This window comes from Fundulus heteroclitus, chromosome 16, assembly GCF_011125445.2.
Source record: "Fundulus heteroclitus isolate FHET01 chromosome 16, MU-UCD_Fhet_4.1, whole genome shotgun sequence".
Classification (NCBI taxonomy): Eukaryota; Metazoa; Chordata; class Actinopteri; order Cyprinodontiformes; family Fundulidae; genus Fundulus; species Fundulus heteroclitus.
Genome location: NC_046376.1, coordinates 17,024,625 through 17,042,444, shown reverse-complemented (window position 1 = coordinate 17,042,444; position 17,820 = coordinate 17,024,625). Strand labels below are relative to the sequence as shown.

Below are 17,820 nucleotides of genomic sequence, written 5' to 3'. Positions count from 1 at the left end.
GTCGATCTCTCTCTCTGTGCTTGTGTGTTCTTTAGTGCTCGAGGGTGGGTTAATAAGCCGCGGTTTAGCCGCTGCTAACATTGTGGTCACACTCCTGATGACGATTTTGTTTTATTAATTTTCATACTTCAGAACCAAACATAGGAAAATCCATCTTTTCCGCATTGTCTCATAGATGTAAAACCGACGTATAATTATTATTATTATTTTTTTTGTCAACTGTAGATCACAGTTGTCTACATGTAACTCTGATGGTGGATATAAATACGCAAAAACAGTAGCAAAACTTTTTAACTGGGCGTGCATGGTATTTTTGTACAATATCACTTTCAAAGAGAGAAGACAGAGGATTTATCTGAGGTAAGGTACATGAGATTGTGGATGAGATGTTTAATATTAAAATGAGCGCTTAGTGATTTACCGAACATGGAAGAATTACCCAGATTAAGTGTGTCAGCCTTCGCTGGGCTTTGCTCACTTTTCACTTGTTGGGCGGACGTTTGCAGATTATTGTCGCTGATGTGAATATTCTTACTATGACTTTTTTTTTTTTTTTTTTTCTTCTTCTTGCCCCCCTTTCTTCCTTGAACACTGTCGCATGGTTTTAATGCCCAGCCAAATTTGGGGGGCTTTCGAGGTTTTTGGTTTGGTTTTCCAGCTTCCTTCGTTACAAGTTTAACCGAGGAAGCGAATCCGGAGCCGTCTCCCTTTTTTTTTTGCCAAGTTTATTTCTGTGGATGCAAGACAATCGCAGACCAAATCTTAGTGCTGGTTTGTTGACTGAACTCATCGTTTTTTTTTATTTGAAGGATGTAAGCTTTTGCCGACCTACCCTTCATAGGCCTGAGGTGCTAGACTTTGTCCATCTCGCTGCAGAAGCTTCTGTGAAATGTTTGATGTGCATCAATCTATTCGTCAAGAGTCTTGTAACATGACATTTTTAGAATGTTTATGACTACATGATTTCAGTAGGCAAGAGTAATTGTTTGGCAGTGTCTTAATGTAATCGAGATCAAACACAAGGATACCTTTTGAATGTCTTGGTAAAGAGATGTTTCAGTGGTGTTTGGAAACCTGATGTGTATTTTTTTTTTTTTTTTTTTAAATTCTTTAGTGAGCTTGGTTTTTTTTCTTGCATGTTGTAAAGCAGGATGATGGCGAAACCTTCCCTGGACCTGAGACATCTCGGAGAGAAAAAAAAAATCATAGTTTCTGGAGCTAACGTTCTGTTTAATCTTGTCTTTTTTTTTTTTTTTTTTTTTTTTTTTGGACATTACACTAAATTATGCCGTGTATCATCCACATGATTTTGTCTGGATAATGAAGCACATGCCACGCGTTTTCTAATCTGTTTCAATCATTTGTGCTTATGCTCTATACCTTTGTATTTTAAAGAAAGCACATGTAATAGTTTTTCATCTTTTTTCCTGACAAACGGCAAAATCGGAGCTTGAAAATAGTAGAAAGCGAATCGACTCGGATCAAGTCCAGACACTAAAGACATTAAACTTCTTTTTGTTACACCTTTTCTCACACAAACTTTGTCAGCTGTCTCATTCTTTTTCTACCAGCTTGACGCTATTTGACTGCTCTGTGCTACGTTAATTTTCTCTCCTGTTTGCCTTCGATCTCCACACACTTTATTCAAGCATAACACTTTTTACATCTGAGCTGTTTTGCGTTCATATTTTCTAATTGTATTTTCAGAAAAACAAGGAAAAAAAAAAAAGCAAAAACAAAACATCAACTTTTTTCCTCATGACCTGGGTACAGTGCTTGTGTAGTCTATTGTACCTTTTTTGGGAAACAATACTGTACATCTTTGCCTTTGACAGTCTTAACTATCTTACCCTCTGGAGAACTTGACAGATACCCTTAGAACACAATGAGTATGTTTAAAAAAAAATATAAACAAAGTAATATTTTGCAAAATGTATCATTCCAATAAAGTTTTACTTGTTAAGACTAAAATGTGTGGATTGTAGTAATCTTTCCCTTTTTTATGCGGTGTGTCATTTTTCAAATGGACGGAAGTGATTTCATCACTTTCTGCACATATATCATCTTAGGTCCCTCTTTGGTTTAGCAGCTGTACATACAGGTATGTTCAACATATTAGTCCAACCAGTGGTGGGTTATGCATAACTGCAGGAGGGGAGGGGGTGTAACGTGTGGGCCATTCCTGCAGAAAGCACATAACCTAGCTTTCCCTATTTTCAGCAGTAAGCAGGGGACTGCCACTGCGTGTTATGCATAAAAAGCAAAGGAAAACCGGCTCAGGGCACAACACAGATCAGTAAGGTTTTATTTTCTGATGCTCGTGCTTCCCCCATTCTTATGCCGCCCTGGGCAACCTCCCATATGGCCCATATCCACAGCTGCTACTAAAGCCAGCATCACTAACCATCAATGGGTTTTTTTTGCTAGGAGTTATATTTTTACATGGCAAATTATTTATCTGCAGCTGCAGTACAATGAAAGAAAACTGTCGGACTCGATGCCAGTGAAGCGCACGCTGTTAACTTTGGTTAACTAAATCATTAATTGTACTGTGGTGTAAAGCGGATTTTACAACTGGCCTTTTTAGGATGAGCGCAGCAAACGAAGTAGATTCTGAACATCTGGGTAAAATGAGTTGATGTGTTGCTCAAAAGAACAGTGTTTTTAGTTAATGGAAGAGGGGGAAAAACAAAAGGAATCACAGAAAATGACAGGCTGCTCAGCAAAAAAAGGATTTCCCATGCTTTAAATGGAAACCAAATCCAGGAAGATCAACATTCAAAAAAAAACAAAACAAAGGATTGCCAAGTAAAATGAAGCCAACGATGGGCTCCAGGGTGATCAAAGAAGGTCTACAGTTGCCTCTGAATGCTGTAACAATTAGAAGATGCCTGAATGATGCCAAGCTATCAGCAAGAAGCTATTGCAGAAAAGAAAATGGCATGGTCTAAAGTGGCTTTAGACTTTTGCCAAAGAACACATTCACTGGCCTAGAGAAAAATGATGCAATGATTTCATGTCAGATGAAAGCAAGATTAGACACTGAATTCAATCCACAGACCCGTTGAAACATAGTGGCTCAGGCATCATGGTGTGGGCTCATGTATGTGTACATCAAAATTACTTAGACACCTAATGTTGTGCTAATGTGACTAAACTAAGTGCATGAAGAAGCCGTGATACTTGAATCCAATTTAACACTTATTAATAAACGTTTATTCATCCAGGTCGTCTCGCTGAGTCATGAGTTATTTACAAGAGAGACCTGTTGGCACACATTTAAAGACGCATACAGAACATTACAAGACTTACAGAAATACAAGGTCAGTGTTTAAAATACTAAACAAAACAAAAAATCTAAATTTAAGAATAAGAGCAAGACATTTCTGACATTGTTGCAAGATTTTTTTGTTTAAACCAGTAATAAAATCATGCAGAGAGTTTAATCTGGCAGTTTCTGTTCCAGATGAAGAGTATATCAATTGGGGGGGGGTGGGGGGGTTAACATCAAACATGCTGTTTCTGGGGGAAAACCAAGAAAGGCAGCTGGACCTATGGAATGTGGTCTAGTCATCCTGGGCTGGAATACCTGTTTACAGGTAAAAGAAGCTTGTCAACTCCATGCATCTCAGATTGGAATCAGTTCTCAGCAACGGTTATTCAAGTATTTGTTCAGGGATTGCAGGGAAGCTAAACCTTTTGCATTTTTCAGTTCATACAGCAAATATTCTTGCATTTGCATGTATGTATAGACTACAGTTTGTTTTTCAGGTCGAAAAACAAACTGCTGTATTGTCAGGATTTAAAAGTGGAAAATCAAAAAAATCAGATTCCTGTAGTCTACCTAATTCAATACAGTTTATTTATATAGCGCCAATTCACAACACGTTATCTCAAGGCACTTTGCAGAGTAAATGTTATCTAATCATATAGACAGATTGGTTGAGAAGTTTTCTATCGACTGATTGAATCCATCAGGATTTTATGGATGAATATAGCTGAGTGTCATCAGCATAACAATGGAAATGTATCCCATACTGGCTGATAATTTCACACAGTGGAAGATTTGTAAAGAGAAGCGGCCCAAGCTGCGGTACACAAGTAACCCTGGTTTAGGTGGTTTCCTTAATACCTGCAACATGTGCTGGCCTCTGTAAGAAGTTAGTGATTAAACCCAGCACTAAGATCTAACTGGAAGTACAGACAGAAGTCCATTATCTGAGGCTATATCATTAGTGACTTTTACCTGTGCTGTTTCAGTGATATGAGGAAACTACACTGATGGTTACTCTGGCTTCTAATATTAATTTTAAAAAAAAGTTCAAGAATTATGCCCAGTTAGCTTAACTGGCATTCACCCAAAAATTCAGATCATAGGCCATGGATTAGTTCATGTTTTGCAATATTTTAAAAATGAAATTGTTTAAAAGTGATTACACTGTTGTATCCAAATTCAACTATTCCTAAGCGGGGCTAAGCCGATAAGGTGCCAGCATCCGAGCAACGCCTCTGGGATGTACCATCTTTAAAATTTGAAACTGACAAATCTTGCTTTAATCATTGTCAAGTTCTGAAATCAGAGTACCTTCATTGATTTGACAGTTTGGCATTGTGAACCTCATTTTCCAGTTAATTCTTTAGTTGGCTTTACTAGAGAAATGTTTTCTTTGCCTGCGCCAAACTAAGCAATACAACATCTTCATAGGTGAATTTAGTAAAACTGGTTTGCTTCCTGAACTTAGTAGCATAAGTTGTTTGCATAAACACAAAGCTGTGAGTGGCTCTTAAATGAGATCACAACATCCTGTACAGCAAAGTGAGGATCATGTTCAGGGAAAAGAGGGGAAGAAAACTGTGGCAGACGGTGTTGTGAAAAAAAGTAGTCAACTCCTTATGTTTGATGGCTCACAGAATTATGGATTATTGTGGATCTGAAACGGTTAACTGTGAGAAAAACAAAGGAGATCTCTTTTTACAGCACTGCGTAAGCTGCCCACATATTCAATCTATCGAACAATCAAGAAGTAGGCTGATACATTTGGTTCGTATAATAAAGGTGATAATAAAGTATGAACAAAAACAGAATAGAATAGAAAATTACTTGTTTATACATGCAAAGTATGCCTGAGGGGTAAGCACTGAAATGCATGCGGTGTGAAACAAAACTAGGGCAGGTATCAATGATTTACATTGTCTTTGCAAAAGCAGTAGTTGTCGCATCCATTAAGATATATATATATATATAAAATTTTTAGACGGTTATATGTTGTGTTTTTTTGTTGTTGTTTTTGCTATCTGGACCCTATTCTTGCTGGTTTGATTTTCAATAGACCAAGAGGAAAGGGGAACTAAACTTCTGCTTTGGGCCACATGGGCCAGCACAGGTCCTGAAAAAATAGACATGCATCTCAAATCTTCAAACCTGCATTTACATTTAAACAAATTTGAAATTGAAGTTTATTTAGCATTTAAAGGAGCTGACGAAGGCAGGGCTACTAGCTGTATTCTTACGGGAAAAATATAGATTGACAGCTATGTTTTGAACACTTTCAGGTCATCCCCCACTCTGAGTATGCCATTTTTAATAACTATACGGTATTTTTTCTTATTACTTGCTGCTGATACGCAGAGCTGTGGGACAATAAAATGATTATTTTGTGTTAACGGTATCATAAATTGATGTGTTTAATTATTTTTGATGCATGCTGCGCAGGATTTGCAATTCGTGGACGATGTAAACGCAAACTAATGAATAAATAAAACACGTGATAGGCCTACATCCTTCCCCCACTCTTCATCCCATAAATTTAATGTGACTTGAGTGCCTATATAAATTATTTTTTTCCTCTCTTTTTTGTCTAAATATATTAGTTCACCAAATAAGTTGGTCAGAAAGTATGAGTTTTCTATTATTTTTGTTAAATTCTACACACACAAAAAAAAATGTCTCCTTTCACAAAAGGGGCGCGTGAGATCTGGCGCGGGCGCTCGCTCCCGTCCAGGACAGCGAATTCCACCTTAAAAGCGGCCTCTGGAGTGAAACTTTTCGCCCTAACTCCGTCAGTCCACCTTAAGCGCACACGCTAACGCAAGAGGCGTAGAGCGAGGTTTCCGCTTCTCCGTGGGGTTCGGACCGCGGCTCACGAAAAATCACCGTGTGTAACGTCCAAGCTTGACGCACTTAGGTGGAAGAGGGGCAGAAAAGCGAGGAGGAAAAAAAGATGTCCGAGCCCAAGTACCGCGAGTGGATTTTGGACACTATCGACTCGCTGCGGTCTCGAAAAGCTCGGCCGGACTTGGAGAGAATTTGCCGAATGGTCCGGAGGCGACACGGGTCCGAGCCCGACCGAACCTGCGCGGAACTGGAGAAACTGATCCAGGAGCAGACGGTGCTCAAAGTTAACTACAAGGGCTCCGTCTCCTACCGGAACGCCGCCAAGGTTCAGCGGCGGAGCAGAAAGAAAGACGATGTTTCGTTAGCCACGGCTGCGAGACGGAGCGCGATGGAAGAAGCCAGTCATTCCGACCTGAGCAACGGGGATAGCGCGTTCGGTGCCGTGGACCAGGACGAGGAGGATTTGGAGGTAATGCGGAGACCCGGTGCTGGGGAGGGGGGGGAGGAGGAGGAGGAGGAGGGGGGACCCACGGTTAACGTGTTTGCATGTCATTGTCATGTCACATCCCACTATAAACGTACAGGTGGAAGTTAAAACGGACATTGTGCTGTTGCGGGGGGTTGGGGGGAAAAAATGGTGGAGAAAAAAAAAAAGCTCCTCTTTTTTTTTTTTTTGTTTGTTGAAGGGGAGTGGTGAGGGGAGTGATTTGCAAGTGCACCCAAAAAAAAAAAGTGCCGCAGACGGGGAGCGGCGGTTGGAGCTCGCTCGAGCGCCGCCGAGGTGGAGAAGAAAAGAAGGTGCGCGCGTGGCTTGTGCGAGAGCGTGCCACATTTCACGCTGCGCCGGTTGTGAAAGCACGTTTTAAAAAAAAAAGACGCAGACGTTTTAACAACAAAAAAAAACACACAACAATCATAAAGTTCGGTCCGCCCGCAACAATCCCGGCTCCATTTACAGCAGGCGGCGGAGGGAGGGGGGGCGAAAAAGCGCTTTTCAAGCCACAAACTCGGCGTTGAGCGGAGAGAGGGGGGAGAAACGAGTACAGTTAGACCGGAAGTAGAGCGACGCGCCTTTCAAAATAATGGCATTCAAACGGCCTCGCATGTGTTGCGCTTTTATTTTGTGAAGTACACGGGGTTGGAAACGCTCGTCGTCGTTGTCGCACGCTTGACATATGGGAGTGGGTAAAGGTGGTGGTGGTGGTGGGGGGGAAAAAGTGTCGAACACCGCGGATGCGGGAGAGCCTGATCCGTGGGGGGACGACGGGACGTTTGGTCGTTGGTGTTGATCCCGTCTGGAAACGAGTTCAAACACGACACACGGCGCCGCCGCAAACACACGAGCGAACACGTTTTTATTTCGCCGTCCTTCGTCTGGGCTCCCCTGTCATCCAGCGATGATACACGCACAACTATATGCAACAAAGTCACCAGAGGGGAAAAGAAGCTCTGTGACAAATCAGTGTTTTGTAACCCGGCTGGTGTTTTTTTTTTATTGCTTGTAATGGAGGGTAGGGGGGAGATTTCTGCACGGTGCATGAAGTCGCACCCCCAGATCCATTGTCGGACGCCCTCCCAAACACGGTCACGTCCAAGATGTGCGTTCGCTGTCTTTGTGGCCTTTTCCGTCTTGTGCAGCATATGCGTTTTGCTTTACATTTTTTTTTTGTTTAATAAAAAAAATCCCGATAACTATTTGGTTTATCCTTTGCGAGCCGAATCAAAGCGACGCAAAGTCGCGAGACGCGCAGGAACCGGCGGCTGTGAACTAAAAGCGATCGCAAACTGTTCTCCTGGCGCTAGATGGCGGATGCGCCCATCCGATCTGGGTTAAGCCGAGATCAAAATTGACTTTGTTCTCTCAAAAGACGTGCGTTTCGCGTCAAACGCGAATGCGGCCCATCGCTCCGACCGGGTCGCCGCTCTTTGACGGTCTTGTCCTGCCGGGTTTGCGGATGTAGGCGCCCTAGGTGTCCGATAACGGGTTCATTTTCTTCACGCTGGCTCGTTTTTTTTTAAATTGTATTTATTTATTATTTATTTTTTTTATACTGTAAACTGTTGACCCGATGCAAAGTCAAAGTAGGCTGGCGATCGAGCCGTCCGCTGACGCCGATCTGGAGGCATCCACTGAAAGCCTCGCGTTGCTTTCGCTTGTGCAGTTGTGCTTTTCAGCCGCGACTGGAGAAAAGCTCCCAGTCAGACACAATGGCGGGGTCTTTGCCGCGGCTCGCAACTCCATGCGCACTTTGGAGGAAATTTGAGCGAGAATAAAAAAAAAACGCCTCCCGTCGACCGATCAACAAGGCCCCTGAAACAGAGAAGGGGGGGGGGGGCTTATTCATGTGAAACATCTCGGTTCAGATCCCGAAAACGTGATGTTGGTTGTTTTTTTTTTCCTGACAGGGCTTTCGAGCGAAAGTTGTGCAAAATGCGGTCCTGTGGGTGAATTCCACAGAAGCGGCTCCTTCCACGGGAGCGGGGCGGGCTTTAATGCGCTCCTGTGCACGACCGCTGGGTATAGGACACGCAGTCGCGCACTATATATATATATATATATATATATATATATATATATATATATATATATATATATATATATATATATATATATATATATATATATATATATATATATATATATATATATATATATATATATATATCCTCTGGGCGGCGTGGAGAAAAGCTCCCCTTTGCCCGACAGAAGTGATGAGCCCAGATAGTAAAACTAGTTCTGTGCCAGCAGACGTGGTTGTAATCCCGTTTAAAGGCACCGGAACGCGTTCGCCATGGCAGGACGCGTAGATTTTCTCCGGAGTGAACAGGCATTTGGAGGCATTCTGCAGCAATCATTTACCATCAGGGCGGTCAGATTGCAACACAACATCAGTATGAGCATGTTATATATATATATATATATATATATATATATATATATATATATATATATATATATATATATATATATATATATATATATATATAACACGTTGAGCCTGCAGTTAGGATGTTTTAAAAGTGTTTTAAGTTTTAGAAAGAGATGTCCGAATGTTAAGTGTGAATAATTCCACGGCTAAATTGCGTAAATAAGTGTAAATTAGGAAATCTCATATTCTGCACCCCTGACTTTGTGTGTGTGTTTGTGTGGCAGGGCGACACCTCCATGGCTATGGACACAGACAGCAACCCTGATGAGGAGGGGGCCGAGGAGAGCCGGGACGGGCAGGACGGACCGTCTCCCAGCCCCACACCTGAAGACGCCTCGGTGCAGTGTGCCCCCGTCCGGGCCGCCTCTGCGCCCTGCTCCCCCTCCGGCTCCCGGCCCGGCTCCAGCCCCAACTGCAGCTCCGGCTCGGCTCCGGACTGCGCCGCTTCCCAGAAGGCGGGCGAGAGGCCCAACTCCTTGCCCCCCTCCAGCCCCCTGGCCCTTACACACAATGAATGGGCCTATAATTCAGCTGTCAGCCCAGTGGAGCGCCAGCACCCAGGAATGCAGAGGGACAAAGGTATATGCGCACCGCTAATAATGAATAATGTGTGCGGCCGGCGTTATTGGCCGCCCTGATATTGTTTTATGCGTGAGCCCATGCTAAGCTTCGCAGTGGATTCAAAGCTGCGATGGGAGCTTTCGAGCAGCCAGATGATTAATTGGTGGATATTTACAGCACAGATGCGGTTGAGCCAGACGCAGAGCTGCAGGACACAAAGCGATGCATTTGCGATCTCTCCCTGCAGTTTAAGTTCTCTTTGGACTCATTTATTGTGCTCCAGCGGCAGCGCCGCTCTGCGGATAATCATTAGGGTACAGCCGGTCCTCTCAGGACTACGTCCGAGCGGGACTGTAGTCTGAGGCGGTCTGCACAGATCGTATCGTGACGAAGAGTTGCTTTCTAAATTTGTTCGTGTGTTTGCAGCGGAGCCGAAGCCAGCCGAGCACCCAGGGACGACGAGCCCCTGCGCTTCAACCAACGGAAAGAAAGAAGCCGAGATCAGGGTGGAGGACAGCAGCCTCTCGCCGGACCAGTTGGTGCCGGACTCTGTGGGACGACCGGTAACTGGCCTGCACCCCCCCCCCCCACACACACACACACACACCTCCTTTCATGACGAACAGCACCTGAATGTCCCCCCCGGCTTCTGCTGTCGCTACAGGGCTTACTTGCCGTTTTCATGTTGAATTTGTTTTTCTTTCGTTCAACAGGATGAAGTGAGGAATGTCTCCGATGGAAGGTTACAGACGGTGTCTCCGCCGCCTGAGAGCTGTGAGCATTACTTTAACCTTCTCACCTTCTGTGGCGTCTGCTGTTGTTGTTGTTGTTGTTTTTTTTTGTTCATAGAACTGACTGGTCCCCAGACTGTCTCCCAAACTTTAAAAGCGATTTTTTTTTTAATGAATTTATGAATTTAACTCAATCCAGTCTGCCGTAAAATAGCAATCTCTGGTTGTCATTTGGCTTTTGTTTGCCTTGAGGCTCGCTCCAGATTTTTTGAGCGCTTCTCAAGCTCGTCCGGCTACCTTCCATCCATATGGTCCCTGTTTAGACGGAGTTCTTTTTCACTTCTTTTCTACGGCTATGCTGAACTTTTCAGACTTTTTTTTAGTTAAATCAGACGCAGCCTGTTTATTATTTAAAGCCTACGATGTGAATTCTTTCAAAACTAGTTTTTATAGCTACATATGTACAAGAAGGACATGGTAGTAATGCAGAACACCATGTCTATATACTACACTGCAAAAAGGGAACTAAAAGTAAATAAAATTTTTGTGAAATTAGTGTATTTTTGCTTTATTTGAGCAGATAAATAACACTACCTGCCAATGGAATAAGATTTTTGCTCTTAATTAGATATCCTGCACTTGAAATAAGATGATAGAGATGAATTGTTCCTATATTATCTTATTTTAGAGGTAAAGCTACTCATTCCGTTGATAAATAGACTTATTTATTTGCTCAAATCAAGGAAAACTACACCCATTTCAAGAAAATGTTACTTATTTTTAGTTTCCTATTTGCAGTGTATAGTTCTGTTCCTAGGTGCTGTTTTCCCAGGACGAACATCCCGCTGAAGGATGCTGATGTGCCTGTCATGTGTTTCATGCATGGCAAGCAGCGTGCTAGTTGTGTTTGAATACAGACAGGCCTCGTTAGAGGCTGCGTTATTCGCCGAGCCCTCTCTGTGCTGAACCGTGAACCATCTCTAATGGGAAAACATATCGCACCATGACAAAACTAGATGCAAGGGAAAAAAAAAAAACATCTGCAGAAAGATTTTCATCAACACAAATGCATATCTTTACATATTGTAGAGCAAGCTGTAAAATCATGTTATGATTTCTGATTCCTGGGAAATACTGAAGTGTTTTGTCTTCACATTACTAAACTGGCATGTGTATAGATGAGGGGGGGGGGCACCTAAACGTGTTATAATTTCTTAGAACAATGATGTTGTTGTTCACAGGTACAGTAAAGAAGATCGACACACCCTACACAGCAGCTGAAGGCGGCCTTCTTAATGGCGGGACAGGTGATGAAGTGTGAGTACCCTGCCGATAATGTAAATCTCTAGATGCATTATTTAGTGGCTGGAGATAAGCTGGCGTCCTACACAGCCTCTGTCTGCAAAAGTATGCAATTTACCTTTAGGATTTTCCACGTTTGGGTTAATACAAGATATGGTGAATACATTTCAGAACATGGGAAGATCTTGGTGTCGCACCGTTCCCTCTTCTGGCATTTAACAGATAGACCTACACTGTCGAGAGTAAATTGCTCAAACACGGAGAGTGAGTCTCAACTATGCTACACGATGCCGCCCAACAACAAAAAACGTCTTTGAGTTTTTCTGTCAGACCAACACCAAGTGTTGCGTGGTTAAGTAGAAGGAAGATTGTTTATGTCTGACTACATTTTTTCACTAATAAAAACCATAAATGCGTGGCGTGTTTTCTTAATGGAGAGGGGTGGCCTGGTGGTCAGAGCAGGGCACATGGGTCCTGTAAGCTTCCCGGGCGCCGCACAGGTTGTAGCCCACTGCTCCCTAAGGGATGGGTTAGATGCAGAGGACAAATTTAATTGGAATGTAAAAAGAAAAAAAAGGGTGATTATTCTTAGTCAGCCCCCTGAGTCAATGGTTTGTAAAACTACGCCTCACTGTAGTAATAGCAGCGAGTCTTCTAGGGTCCATCTCTACCGGCTTTGCACATTTAGAGACTGAGAAATGTGGCAGTTCTTGTTTGCAAAATGGTTCCAGCTCAGTCAGATTGGATGGAAAGTATCCGGGAACATCCATTTTCCTATTCCAGCCACAGATTCTCTGTTGGACATAGGGTATAGGCTTTGATAGGGCCGTGGATATGCGTTGATCACCACGGTACCTTTGCCGTACTGACTGTGCGTTTAGGGTTGGTCTACTGCTGGAAGGTGAACCTCCACCTCATTCGCCAGTCTTCTGCTGCCTTTTTTGCTCCGTTCGCCTTCCCATCAACTCTGACCAGCTTCCCTGTCCTTGGTAAAAAAACAAACAAAAAAACACAGCGTGATGCTGCCACCGCCATAGGATAATATGTGCAGATAAATGTACAATGTTCACATGTTTCTGTCGTCTACATGACCGGTGGTAAAGTACAGACTTCATCCGAGGTCTTTATTTTCGACTGTGGGTTTCTTCTTGCCACTCTTCCATAAATGCCTCATTTGTCGATTAAGATAAGATAAGATAAGATAGGCTTACCTTATTAGACCTAGACAACTATTAGTTTTTTTACCATTCAATCCCTGATGCATCTGCTGTGTTCCTGGGTCTATATGATGCTGTTTGTCATCTATTGTTCTCTAACAAACCTCTGAGGCCATAAAAAAACAGCTGATGGGTATCAAGATATCAAATTACACACGTAAACTTAATTTACTAGTAATGCCACACTTTCTGGGAGCAATAAGTAGAACTGGTTTTTGGTATTTAGGGACATTATCAAACAGGATGCTGAATACAAATGACAGTTTTTACTATAATAACAACAAACAATAAGATAAGGATATATGAAGAAAATAAAAATATAAAGAAGAGAAAAGAGTTAGATTCTAGATGATATATAGAGAGATTATATATAGATAGAGAGATGTAGATAATATGTATAATATGATTATATAGATAGATATATATATATTACTGTATATAATATATATATATATTATCATATTATATATATAATTGTTTTTTTTTTTTTTTTTTTTTTTTAATTGTTATGTATTTATTTTATTTTTTTAATTATACAAAATTGCACATATTGACTATAATCTGCTACTTTTGTTTGGTCTAACCTACATGGCTTTGGGTTTAAAGGGGTCATATCATGGAAAATCCACCTTTTTAGCCCTTAAACACATTTTGTTGTGTACTGCTAAACAAGGTCACACACTTCCAGCTTATCAGTCTCGCAAATCAGCCATTTTCTTCCCCCTCTGGGTGATTTTGTAGTCCAAGCTGAAGGATGACGAAGCTACAGGTGGATAAGCCATCGGTTGTTCATCACATCGTCCCCCAGCATGCTCCAAAAATGGCCAAACGTTGTGAAGTGGAACGCACTGTGACCTGGAGGTCGGCAGGGGCGTAAGATGCCTCCTGCAGATTTAAAGAGACGGCGGCAAAACAAGTTGCTCTCAGACACACCTCAGAACTGGAGTAAAAAGGAGGAATGTGAGGATAAATTAAGGAGGAATGCCGACCGAAGAATTGCAGTTCCACTTGATATAGACCGCAGCTGAAAGATTTCAGCGTGAAAAGAAAGAACCGAAAAGCACGATATGTTCCCTTTAAAGCTTTAGCCGTCAGTGTCTTGGTCTTTTAGTTACCACCTGAGAACCTGAAGACATATACAAGCGTATTCCGCTTCGCAAGTGTCATGGGTGGCTGTGTCTCATGTCGTAAAGCTAGTTTCCCAATAATGGGGACACGGTTCTGTACACTGTGCCTTTGATGTGATAATTTATCCTTTTGACAAGACAATGAACCCCAAGTTACACCCACTGACATCTCTTCGTGTCAATGAGAAAACAAAGCATGAAAACGCAGCTCAAAGTTGCCTCATGGTGAGAAATCTGTTTAATCTTTCTCCAGCTCGGTGAAGATGGAGAAGACCAACCAGAACCTGTTGCAGTGGACCGTGGCGGACGTGGCCAGTTACTTCTCAGCGGCGGGATTCCCAGAGCAGGCGGTGGCTTTTCGAACGCAGGTTAGTTCGGTTCAGCTTCCCCATCCTCTGGTATTTATTATCTCCAATGTTATCTCCAATAATATAAATAACCCGGGATCTCTTCTCGACAGGAAATCGACGGGAAGTCTCTCCTCCTGATGCAGCGCAGTGACGTCCTGACGGGCTTGTCCATCCGACTCGGCCCCGCCCTCAAAATCTACGAGCGCCACGTCAAAGTGCTGCAGAGGACCCACTTCCTGGAATGTGACGACATCTGACGGGGACCAGCAGCGCCGTATGAACTCAGAAACGTGCATGCAGTTCCCTCCGCCATCTGGATCCGCCCGCCCGTCCTCCTTCATGTATAAATGCGTAGAGGGCGCGCGGAGCGGGAAAAAGGCTGCGGAGGATTTCGCCTTCACTGTGAGAACGACCAGAAGCTGAAAGACAGTCATCCTACCTCTCATTACGGTCTTCGATTTTTTCAAACTTTTTTTTTTTTTTTTTTTTTTCCACTCCTGTGGCCAATTTGCGGAGACAAAAGACAGCTGCAAGAAAAATCAGTTTGAGTGGAGCCGTGCTGACCTTTCTGCTAAAGTGACGCTGGTGCGTACGGTACACAGCACTGAGACCCACTCCAAGTGTGGGGGGGGGGGTCGTCCTGTCAACTTTCTGCAAGATTTAAAAACCGAAGGTCACTAAGAACTTAAAGCACATCCGCTGTGCTTCCTTTTCGCTCGGTGATGAGAGTCAAGCATCAGAAGTCGATGTAAAAAGTTAGCGTTGAACGTTCGTTTCCACCGGTAGCTGCTGCTGTGGATTACGGCCTCTGTGTCCGTGCTCCACGCATTTAGCCCGTGATGTGTTATGCTATCTATATGTGCAGTCTTAATTATAAACGATTGTGGTCCAACCGTTTCATTTGGGGGAACCAATTCCAGCTGTAAGCGACCAAAAAAAAATAAAATGCAGCGCCGTTAAAAATGCGCTCCTACACAGAAGCAAAATAAAGTAATAATGTTGCAAGAAATGCTCCTCTTACTGGTTATGTACACTCAGTGGCCACTTTATTAGGTACGCCTTGCTAACACAAGGGGGCAGGACCCTGTGGTGCCTTCAGCTCTGCCTTTTATTCTTCATGGCGTAGATTCAAAAGGTTTTGGGGGAGGGGGGGAGGCATACAATCACACAGTCGGTCCAAATTTGCCGGTTGCACATCCATGATGTGACTCTCCTCTTGCGCCTCATCCCATAAGTGCTCTTGGGCAGAGACGTTTTAAATGTCGTGTCAAAGAAAACCGTTTTAGCTTATTTGAGTTGTGTGACATGGGTGCATCATTCTGCCGGAAGCAGTCGTCGTCGTTCATTGTTTAAATGAAAAGTCTACCTGGTGACTGTAGTGTTTAGACAATGAACAGTTTGGTCCTAAGTTACACCGTTGCACCCCGACCACCAGCCTGCACTGCAAAAAAAAAGGGAACTCAAAGTGAGTAAAATTTTCTTGAAATGTTTGTATTTTTTCCTTGATTTGAGCTGGTAAATAAGACTATTTGCCAGTGGAATAGGATTGTTGCACTTAAAGTAGGAACAATTCATCTTCATCATCTTATTTCAAGTGCAGAATAGCTAATTATCTTATTTTAAATACTCACCCCATTGGCAAATAGTCTTATTTAGCTGTTCAAATCAAAGAAAAATATACTAATTTTAAGAAAATTTTACTTTTAGTTCCCTTTGAGACAAGATGCTTTTATTTCTGTTTACGCCACATTCTGACCCTTGATTTTGGTTGTTGGTTGAAATCCAGACTTCAGTTTCTTTCCAATCTGTTGTTGTCAGATTTCGGCGAACCTGAGCAAACAGTCGCCTAAGTTTCCTACTCCTGACAGAAGTAGCAGCCAGTGTGCTTTTCTGCAGCTTTAGCCCATGTGCTCCGTGGCCTGATCTGTTGTGGTTCTAGATCAGAGGTGGTGTCCTGCATACCTGGGTTATAACCAGAGATGCACCGATCCGACACCCGGATCGGATATCGGCTCCGGTATTGCCTATTAAGGTTGGTAAATTCAAGACCACAAACTTAAAAAAAGCACCATGCTTAAGAACATGTTTATTTCAAGCCCAATACATGGATCTTTGGTAAGGTATGCCTAATAAAGTGGCCAGTGAGTGTAGCCTGACGTTCAATCCAGCTGCTAAGCGACTGTTTACGGATAACCTTTTTGAAATGCAATATGTCATGTTGTTTGTTTAAAGTTGGTCTGTCCTGGCGTTGTGTTTTTTTTTGATGGCCAGTCGAACCGTGTAACATTCCATATTATCAAGTCTTCATCTCAAGTGTACCCTCTCCCCATTTTTATCTGTGTTATGGGAAAATTCTTCCAAAGTTGGATAATAAAGCTCATCTCTCTCTCTCAGTTGGTTGTTTCTGGATCGTTTATTAACTTTAAAATCTCTGCAAAAAAGAAAAAAAAAAAAAGCAGCAGGGTTTTATTGTACCAATGAGGAAAATAGTCCACACTTTGTATGCAAACCTTTCACTTAAAAATACATTTCTACTCGTCTTTTTTTTTGTTTGTTTCTTCAAACAATCTTGTAAAGCTCACATGAGGACGGCGTCAGTTTAACGCTGTTAACGGTTTTAGCGACGTTTAAACAGCTCCAGGCCGACACTGGGTTGAACAAACCAGATTAGCAGCTTCGGTTCAACCTTGGGAGAAATTTGGATCGGATATCCGAAAAAAACCTAAAAGTAGCAAAATACAAAACGACACATTTCACTAAATTACACGCTTTACGGTAAGACTTTGCTTTGCGATTCGTTGTCTTTAATCGCCCGAACAGCCAGACAACAAAAACGACCAAAATGCATTCACAAGTGCATCTCAATAAATTAGAATATCTTCAAAAAAAAGTTGATGTATTTCGATAACCGCGTTCATAATGTGAAACTGGATCTTTATATATTCTGAATATGGAGTACATAATCTGTTACAGACAGCGTTTATGTTGATCATTTTCTCTTGTGCAAAAAGTTACTTTCATCTGAATTGATAACTTTGGAGGACTGAGCAACATGCCAGTGCTTTTTCCTCCTTAGGCCAGGTAAGATGCTTCTGACCACGTCTCTGGTTCAGGAGGGGCTCAACCCAAGGACATGTCCGTGTGCGGCGGCTCTCGCAGCACTGACTCCACCTGCAGTCCACACCTTTTGTACATCTTTATTTAGCCTCTCAGTACTGCTGTCAACTGTTGCTTGTGCACCTTTCTTTTTTTTTTTTTTTGACCCACAGTTTTTTTCCTTCCACTCAACTTTCCAATCGCATTGCTTGGACGCGGCACTCTGTGAACAGAGAGGAAAAGTACAAAAAAAATCCAAGCTCCTTGAGGTCCAGCGTGAAGCATCCACAGTCGATGGGAGATCTGGACGGCCACGTCACCTGCCGCTGTCGGTCCACGGTGTTTCCTCAAGTCCAAAGTCAGCAGAGCGTGGCGCCAAGTTTCACCTTTT

At 42.7% G+C, this 17,820-nt stretch overlaps 1 protein-coding gene across 1 annotated transcript; it reads left to right on the top strand.

Annotated features, from left to right (window-relative positions):
* The first annotated feature begins 5,968 nt into the window (after positions 1 to 5,968).
* On the top strand, positions 5,969 to 15,104 carry samd1a (sterile alpha motif domain containing 1a). Its single transcript, XM_036147917.1, has 7 exons — positions 5,969 to 6,584; positions 9,270 to 9,624; positions 10,033 to 10,169; positions 10,320 to 10,380; positions 11,579 to 11,654; positions 14,237 to 14,351; positions 14,444 to 15,104. Exons 1-7 carry the CDS (start codon positions 6,222 to 6,224, stop codon positions 14,588 to 14,590), a joined length of 1,254 nt encoding a protein of 417 aa, XP_036003810.1. The 5' UTR covers positions 5,969 to 6,221; the 3' UTR covers positions 14,591 to 15,104.
* The last annotated feature ends 2,716 nt before the right edge of the window (positions 15,105 to 17,820 follow it).

What these genes read in the sequence shown, in the direction of transcription:
- samd1a (XM_036147917.1), top strand. Translation starts at nt 6,222, where the DNA reads ATGTCCGAGCCCAAGTACCGCGAGTGGATTTTGGACACTATCGACTCG. An exon ending in AGGAATGCAGAGGGACAAAG is followed by an intron (nt 9,625 to 10,032) that starts GTATATGCGCAC and finishes GTGTGTTTGCAG; the next exon opens with CGGAGCCGAAGCCAGCCGAG. An exon ending in GTCTCCGCCGCCTGAGAGCT is followed by an intron (nt 10,381 to 11,578) that starts GTGAGCATTACT and finishes TGTTGTTCACAG; the next exon opens with GTACAGTAAAGAAGATCGAC.